Source organism: Hipposideros armiger, unplaced genomic scaffold (assembly GCF_001890085.2).
Source record: "Hipposideros armiger isolate ML-2016 unplaced genomic scaffold, ASM189008v1 scaffold_164, whole genome shotgun sequence".
In the NCBI taxonomy this organism is placed as follows: Eukaryota; Metazoa; Chordata; class Mammalia; order Chiroptera; family Hipposideridae; genus Hipposideros; species Hipposideros armiger.
Window position 1 is genome coordinate 1977991 of NW_017731514.1, and position 8468 is coordinate 1986458.

At 58.2% G+C, this 8468-nt stretch overlaps 1 protein-coding gene across 1 annotated transcript in view; it reads left to right on the forward strand.

Annotated features, from left to right (window-relative positions):
* Positions 1 to 7312, forward strand: part of GRAMD4 (GRAM domain containing 4) — a 44986-nt gene extending 37674 nt beyond the window's left edge. The window contains exons 5-8 of the mRNA XM_019651686.1: positions 104 to 197; positions 1021 to 1105; positions 1753 to 1821; positions 2275 to 7312. Coding sequence (XP_019507231.1) covers positions 104 to 197; positions 1021 to 1105; positions 1753 to 1821; positions 2275 to 2379 — 353 coding nt within the window. The 3' untranslated portion in view covers positions 2380 to 7312. The remainder of the gene's footprint in view (positions 1 to 103; positions 198 to 1020; positions 1106 to 1752; positions 1822 to 2274) is intronic.
* The last annotated feature ends 1156 nt before the right edge of the window (positions 7313 to 8468 follow it).

An 8468-nucleotide genomic window follows, 5' to 3' on the forward strand; every position in this document is an offset into this window, starting at 1 on the left:
GTTAGTATGTCTTTGAAAAACCAGTGCTGATGGGTTGGTTCCAACATCAAATCAGAGGTGGGCGTGACCGGTGGGAAACCCAGGCTCTGTTTTGTCCCCTTAGTGTGTGAGAATGGCTGGCGCTGCTGCTTGATAAACAGAGACCGGAAGATGCCGACGGACTACATTAGGAACGGGGTGCTGTACGTGACGGAGAAGTGAGTGACAGCGGGCTGCTGGATGGGCGGGACCTGAGGGGGCAGGGGGGCGAGGCCAGCCCTGCCGAGAGCCTGTGCCACTCCTGCTGGCTGTCCCTACACTCAGGGACAGAAAGTACTGCCTCCGAGGTGGACATGGCCAGGGCCAGCAGTGCCACCATTTCCCAGGCCCGAGGGAAGCTCTGGTCTGAGTGCTCATGACGGGTGACAGACAGGTCACGAGTGCAGTCGCGTGGAGGGTGCTGTGTGGCTCCACCTGCTGGAGCCCGAGGCGCAGGCAGAGTGTGCTTGTCACTCTCCTTTTGGGGTGTAGCAGCCCCAAGGTGGCTGTGCCTTTTCTCTCCTAGGGTGAGACTGTATAGAGAGCTTATCCTTGAGGCTGCTCCCAGGTGTGGGAGGTGGGGGAGCAGGTCCACGGATGGGGGCCTTCTCAGCCTTGGGCGCCCTTGGCCAACCGTCCCCCACACTCAGCAGCGGCCGAGGGCCCTCGCTTTCCTGTCCACCCCTCACTGAAGGAACTGGCCAGGAAGACCCCCGGCGGGGCCTCCGGGACGCCCTGTGTGTCTCTGGTTGGGTGTCCTGAGGGTTGTGACATCACGGGAACGTAAAGCAGGTTCAGTGTAAAGTGGTGGGTTTTCATCTTTAAAAGCTATGAAGCTTTCCCGAGCAGTCTTTAATAACAGGTGAGAGGGGCTCTCTGTTTGGGGGGTCGCCCTCCGTCCCACGGGGGCTGTGGCAGCCGCGGTGCGGTCCCCGTGGCTCATTTACCTCTCCCCGTCCCTCTGTCCGACCTTCTGTCCATCCCTCCATCCGGTCCCCGTAGCTACTTGTGCTTTGAGAGCTCCCGATCCGGGTCCTCCAAGAGGAACAAAGTCATCAAGCTGGCGGACATCACAGACATCCAGAAGGTTGGTGAGCCCGCCCCCACCTGTCCTGCCCACTTCGGTTTCGGGGAGAGCAAAGCGGAAGACGGAGCCACAGGGGCACAAGGCCAGTGGGGTGTAGCTGGAAGGTGGACACGTTTAGGAGACCAGGTGCCACACAGGAGGCTCCCACAGGCATAGCTTCTGCCCACGCCAGGGCTCCCCGTCTAGAAGGCCTCCGTGCCGAGCCCCTCAGCTCCCACCCGTGTCCGTGTCCCTCCCTGTGGGTCAGCGCCCGGTGCCCTCGCACGGATGGGAAGTGGGCCAGGTGGTCAGGTACTGAGCCCACTCTGACCACTGCCCCCACCCCTTGTCCCTGAGGCCCCCGACACCTCAGGGCAGGCTTAGGTGACAGCACAGACAGCTGTCCCCACTCTGGCATTTTCTAACCATTTCTCTCGTGTGTGGTCACGTGGAGTGTGTCTAGGTGTGTGCGGTGCCCAGAGGAGGGGTCTGCACGCACACAGTGGGGGTAGCTGGCCCACTTGCTCCCTCCTAGTCTCAGAGTCAACCCCGGGCCCCATGTGTCTTGCCGTCTGTGGGCTCCATGGAGGAGGTGACCCTAGGTGTGAAGAGGGTGGCACAATCCTGGCCCCAAGAGAGGCCCACGGTGACGATGTGCTCGTCTTTAGTACAAGGTCCTGTCTGTCCTCCCGGGTTCGGGCATGGGGATTGCCGTGTCGACACCATCGACCCAGAAAGTAAGTGCCAGGCAGGCGGGTGGCCAAGGGGATGGCAGGGTGGACCTAGGGGTGGGGCTCTGAGCATCCCTAGGGCGACACAGAGGCACTGGCCCTCCAGGGTTCCAGCCCGGCGGGGGGGCCCAGGAAGCCCGCTGCTTCCCTCCCTCCGTCCCCTTTGGCCACAGGACCCTCCTGCTGCCTTGAGTTTGGGTCTGGGAGGCTGAGGCCCACAGGGGACAACTCAACACAGTTACTCAGCGAGGGAGGGGGCGCTGGGGGCCCATCCCCTGCCTCTTGCCTTGGTTATATGAAGCCCAGCCTCTGGGTGGGAGGGGGTCTCCCCTTGGGCACCCAGACCCCACGTGGCTCCACGTGGCTCCGGCCCAGGGTCAGCCAGGGCCTGGGGGTGGGTGGCCTTGTCCTGCGCCAGCCTGGCCACATGGGCTCAGCGACAGTGTCTCCTCCCTCCAGCCCCTGGTGTTCGGTGCCATGGTGCACAGAGACGAGGCCTTCGAGACCATTTTCAACCAGTACATGAAAAGCACAGCGGCAGCCGCATCCGGCAGTGACAGCTAGTGTTGTCTCTCCCAGGACACTGCTGGACGTTTCCTTTCTTTCTTTCTTTCTTTTTTTTTTTTTTTACAATTTGGTAGTGGGAAAAAAATTGGATATCCTCATGATCTTTTGCAATAATTCCCCTCGATCTGTGGTTTCTATTGTGTTAACCTGCCTTTACAGACCCCTCATGCAGGGGTTGGGGCACTCAGACGGTGCCAGCCCGCCTGGCAGGTGAGGCACGTCTCAAACACCTGTGGACACAGAGGCCACTGGAAAGGAGGACACGCAGGACACACAGTGTCCCAGCCACCGCCAAGCACATCTGCCCCTTCTCTGTCCCCACCCGGGCAGAGAGACCCGGCTCTCTGGAGGCCGGCAGCTCTTCCACACCAAAGCCATAGCGGAAGGACATTGATGATGAGGGACAGAGGCCCCTTCACCAGCCTCCACAAATGGCCAGTCGGTCTCGCTCTTTCTCCAGTGGGACCCCTACCGCATGTCCTCGGAGCGCCATCTGGTTCAGCCTTTGTGGGGCCAGCAAGGGCTGGTGGGAGGGGCCCCCGTGCCTCAGGCCTGGGCCTGGCCTACCGTCTGCAGGGGCCACCTGCCATCTCGGCCTAAGAAGCCGGCCAGGAGGCCTGTAATTGGCACCTGATGCGGATACGGAGTGTCGTGTAGGTAGGAGCGTCTTTTTAACATTTTGCTGTTTGGAAAGGCCCAGAATGTCCCCCGGCTCTCAGGGGCACTCAGGCTTTGGTGGCTCTCAGGTGAAAACCAGCTACGGCATGGCAGGTGCCAGCCTCCAGGCTGAGCCACCAGGGCTGGTGAGGGAAGGGCTGTGGGGCTCAGGTGGGCACTAGCTTCCCAGGCCCATGGTGGGCCAGGCTGTGTAGGGACGCTTGAGTGACCGTGAGCAGAGCCCAGAGGTTTGTGGCCAGGCAGTCTGCACCCCGGCGTCTGAGTGTTCCGGGCCCCCCTGCACTGGCGTGCACATGGGTGCGAGCGAGCCCCTGCCCTCCCCAGCTGGTCTGGGCCCCGCCCTGCCCAGGAAGCCACAGCCCTCGTGCAGGTGGCCAGGCTCGGTCCATGCTGGGACCGCCCTGGAACCCAGAGGGGTGTCAGGACAGGCCGGTGGCCTCTGCAGAGGACGTGCTTGTGGGGCTGGGGCGGGTCAGCATGGCCGCCCTCCCTCACGGTCGGCACGCTTCCCAGTGCGGAGTCCTCCGGTTCCTTGACTTGTCCTGAGTCCTTTGGATGTCACTGAGATTGTTGTTTTTTGAAGAAACAGAAGATTATATTTTTTACAGAGAGCAAGTTGTTTTTCTTATTTTTGTATCATTTTTCAGATGTAATTTTTACCTTTGCTCTGATCCTAATTTGCTGGTTTTGGTGAGAGACTGGTGGCATTGCTCGTCACCCCTTCCCTTGCTGGGGCCCCTGGAGCGCTTGCAGGGGAGCCATGCCGACCAGCCAGATTAAGCACACACCCTGCCCCAGTCGGTGAAACCTGGGGACCCGCAGTGTCCACTGGCTCTCAGTCACACTGGTGTTTGCGTTCATGTGATTCTGTAGGTCGAACTTCTGAGAATGACGGCAGAGCCCACTCTAAACCTTGGCTTAGGCTCCCACGGTCAATGAAGGTGGACTGGCTCTCATGGGCCCCATAGAGGCCTTGGGGACATAGAGGCTCTGGGACACACCCCAGAGAGACCCCCAGTATCCAAGGCAGACAGGGTGGGCCCTGATCCGCCCCCAGGGGCGGGCTGCGGGGTGACCCCGTGGGTGCTGCTGCAGCCCTCCCCCATGGCCGCGCGGGGGTCAGCATGTGCTTCTTTGTAAGCACGAGGAGATTCTGTCCCCAAGCTCAGTGGGGGTGGTCCCTGCAGTGGTTTAGTTCGAGTCCCTTTTGAGAAGAAAGGGAGATGAAAACTGACCACGTGCCAGGGTGTGGTCGCCTGGCCCCAGCCCAGGGTGGGCTGAGGGATGCTAGGGTACAGGATGGGGTCCCTGAGTTGCCCAAGGGGCTGGCGGCAGGTCCTTCGGATGCCCAGGGGCTGTGCTGAGAAGAGCGCGGCCCCATCAGAGAAGACCTGTGGTTTTACTGAACTGTAAATCTGGGCAGAGATTTAATTTCTACGACTAATCACTGAACTAGAATGAATGTTAAATTTTTTATGTCTGAAGCCTGAGTCTATTTTGGATCTGTAAATAATCGTTACCAGTGTAACTCTTTCCACAACAGGGTTGTACCGTATGAAGAACCGATGAAACAAATCCCCCTGTAACATTTTTTTAAGAAAACCTTGTTTGTTTAAAGAAAAAGTCTTGTATAAATTATAATTTTTATTTAAACAAACCTGAGCTGCTTTGTGCTAAGGTAGGGCCCCGTGCATCGTGGGCAGTGGGTGGCTCAGGGCCTCTGCAGCTGCCAGTGCTGGACGGCAGGGGGCGTTTGGGCACCAAGCCACCTGGGTGAGGGGTGAGGGCAGTGGGGAGTGTACAGTGAGAGGCTGGGGGGCAGGGATCCCCGTTCCAGAAGACAGGAGGCCAGTGACAGGGCGGTGGCTCACAGGGAGGGGCACCCAGGACCTGGCACTGGGGGGCAGCAGGGAGTGGTGCCATCACCCTGAGGGTGAATGGGGGACACAGAGATGGGCAGAAGCAGTGCCTTGAGTTTGGGGTACAGGTCCTGACTTCACCCAGAGATGCCCTCCCTGGGGGGCCATGGGCGTCTCTGGGACCAGGTGCTGCTTGTAACCCTCCCCCAAGGTCTGAGGCTGACGAGCAGGAGGCCTTGGGGACCCTGAGCAAAGGGGTCCCCAGTGACACTCGTGGCTCAGCCCGTCCAGAGACTCACTCCCGGCAGAGGGACACAGGTACCCACCCAGCACGGCAACCACCGGGATTGAGCGGGACACCCAAGGGCACCCGTCTCCCGTACCCTGAGCCCACACGAGCCCCCAGGACGGAGAAGCCTGCAGAAGTCACGCAGGGAGTGTGGCCTGCTACTGCACCCGTCATCAGGGGCACTGTCACAGCAGTGACAGGACCGTCCCTGGGGAACCTGTCACACATTCTCAGGAGCACCGCTGCCCACTCCCTGGGTGGCTGACACACACCCTGGTTTTCTATCCCAGATAAACCTCCTGACCCCCACCCTCCACAGCCCCACTCAGCCCTGTCCCTTCTGGCAGCACCCCCACCCACTCTGCCCGACAGGCCATGTGAATGCCTCCTCACACTGGGGGACACCTGCTCCCTGGAGGGAACCGTTGGCAGGCTCGCTGGTGGGCTCCCCACGTAACCGTTAGCCCGTTTGCCTGTTTTACGCATGTGCCTTATTTAATGTAACAATAAAGACGCACACATATGCCTAAGGACTATTTTTAAAACCTTGATAACCATATTTCAGTGTAATTGGCTTCCTTCACAGGCCTTTATATTTTAATGTGTGCCTTTCACAGCAGTACAGACGGTCCCCAACTTACGATGGTTCAACTTACAGTTTGATTTTATGATACTCTGAAAGCGATACACATTCAGTAGAAACTCTAATTCAGATTTTGAGTTTTGATCTTTTCCCAGGCTAGCGATATGCGTACGATGCTCTCTTGTGACACTGGGCCACAGCAGCAAGGTGATTTGGTCCAATTTTGCTAATGTGAGGTGTCTGAGCACGTTTAAGGCGGGTGAGGCTAAGCTACGGTGTTTGGGAGGTTAGGTGCACTAAATGAATTTTTCACGTAAGGTATTTTCAGCTTGTGATGAGCGTGTCCCCATCATAAGGCAAGGGGTAGCTGTACTGAGAAGGCGCCTCTTGGCTTTTCCTGGAGGGTCCAGGGAACCAAAAAAAGCACCTCGGTGCCCTTTCCAGCAGAAGCCATCACTCTGGCTGCAAATCAGAAGGGTCACCCCAGGGTGGGAAGAGTATGGGGCACAGAAAGGGGACAGACAGGAACACAGAGGGAAATGAAATTAATAATGTTTCTTTTGTCAAATCGGGGTTCTCTTCATAGATACTTGCTGTTTATAACAGCCACATTCTGCCCAAAGTAACTTTATTTTTGTCTTCTCAAACATACAGAATAGGTCATTTTCCAATCTTGAAACCAGCAAGATTAGAAATTAAGTGACCCTTCCAGCCATATTCCAGTGACACCGAGCAGAGGAGGGGACAGTCACACCGGTTCCCAGCGACGGGCAGTGCCTCACAGCACCCTCACGTCATTAGAATAAGCAGGACTAATGTCAGAGCATAGCTGCCGCCTCACTGTTCCCGCGCCAGTGAGCAAAGGAAGTGAAAACAGACTAACCCTTGTAAGTGATCTTAACTTTTCACTATGTAGCCATGCGTTCTGATCATTTCTCTTAAAACCCCAGAGTGCAGGTGTTGTGGTCACTCCATCTAGTCTTCGCGGAGGCCTGAAGCTCTGGCGTGGGGATGTCTGAAAGATACTCGGTCCCGTGCAGGTTATCAAGGCGAGCTCAGGTGTCGCCCGTCACAGTCCCCAAGAACACTCCCAGGTTTGCAATGTCAGCGTGCAGTCGGTCCACACTGCCAGAGCCATTCGGGGACCATGGGGCGTGGCTGGGGTTCTGGTTGACCAAACGCTCACTCCGTGGCCTGAACTGTTTTTCTAGAAGTGGCAGTGGAAATTCCGGGCGGCGAGTGCACTGGAGATGCTGACCAGGGACGAGAAAGCCTGAGGACTGTTTGGGGAGACCTTGTAAAGTAGCACGACTCCACATGGCGATTGGGGGGTGTTGGGGACACCCCACACCGGCACCTCCCCAGCAGGGTGCGCCATGCTCCACACAGCTGCCAGTCCTTCATCTTTGGTTTCTTCCCAACCAGGAGCAACATTAAGAAGAGAGGAGGCCTGTGTGTATCTACTTCTTTACACCAGACTTTTCATCCGCCCACTATTATTAAACTGTATGACTTCCATAATTACCTTCATAATGTGGTCTATTAAAAAAAAACAAAAAAAGGGCCAGCCGAGTGGCATGTTGGTTAAGAGCTGGCTTGGGATGCCAGAGGGCCCCGGTTCGGATCCCACATATGAGGGCCAGTGACACTGCCCTCCACAGCTAAGATGCTGAACAANCTGCTGCTGTGTCACCAGGTTTTTTTGTTTGTTTTTTTTAAGCTGAGCCATCCTGCCACTTGTTGGCAGCTCAGCGGCTGCTCAGCTCAGGCTGGGACTCGAACTGCTGTTGCTCAGAACTCGCATTCTTGAGTGAGCTCTAAAGCAACTGAGCCACTCGGCCGGCCCCCTCATCGGCTGTTTTGAAGGCCCTCTTGCACCATCACCTCTGGGGGCTTTAAATGTGCTCCCCACAGGAGGGCCCCAGGGGAGGGGCTGACGAGAGTGACCTGAGTCCACAGCAGGGAGGGGCCCTGGTGGTCTCGGAGGTGAACAGCAGGGGCTTCCGAAGCCCCTTCTGTCCACTTTTCAGGGCGCCCCTCCCCGTGGGGAGCTCAGGGCCCGGCATGTGACGTCGCCCCTGAGACGATGCCGTCTGAGAGTGTGTGTTGTCTTCGTTTGCCAGGGGCTGGAGGATACAGTGGAGCATTGTGCCTGAGGTGTCCGAAGTGGTGGTAAGTCCGGAGGGCCTCGTCTGTTTCCCCCGGGTTAGGCCTCCACCTGGGTCCCCTGAGGTCCCCCGCGGCCTCCAGGTGCAGCTGTATGGGCCCCACATGGAGCTCTGCCTGCCCAGGAGAGGTTGGGAGGGAGGCGACCAGCCACCCCCAGCATGGAGCTCTGGGCAGCTGCACGCTGACCCCTCACCCGCTGATGCCCACAGTGCCCCTCCCTGGCCCAGGCTGGGCTGCTTGGGAAGAGGTGGCCCTGCGCCGACCTGTCCTCCTGACCTCCCCAGTGGGATGGGATGGGGCGGGAGGCAGCCAGGGGGCCACTCCTGCCCCCGACAGCCCGCTGTGGAGGCGGGTGAACAGCGGGTGGACAGTGGACATGGAGAGCATGATCGGCTATGACTGTAGCCACCTCCAGCCTGCTGCCTGACTTTGTAAATAAAGTTTTATTGACACGCAGCCAAGCCCGTTCATTTCCGCGTGCTGTGGCTGCTTTGGGGCTGTCACAGCC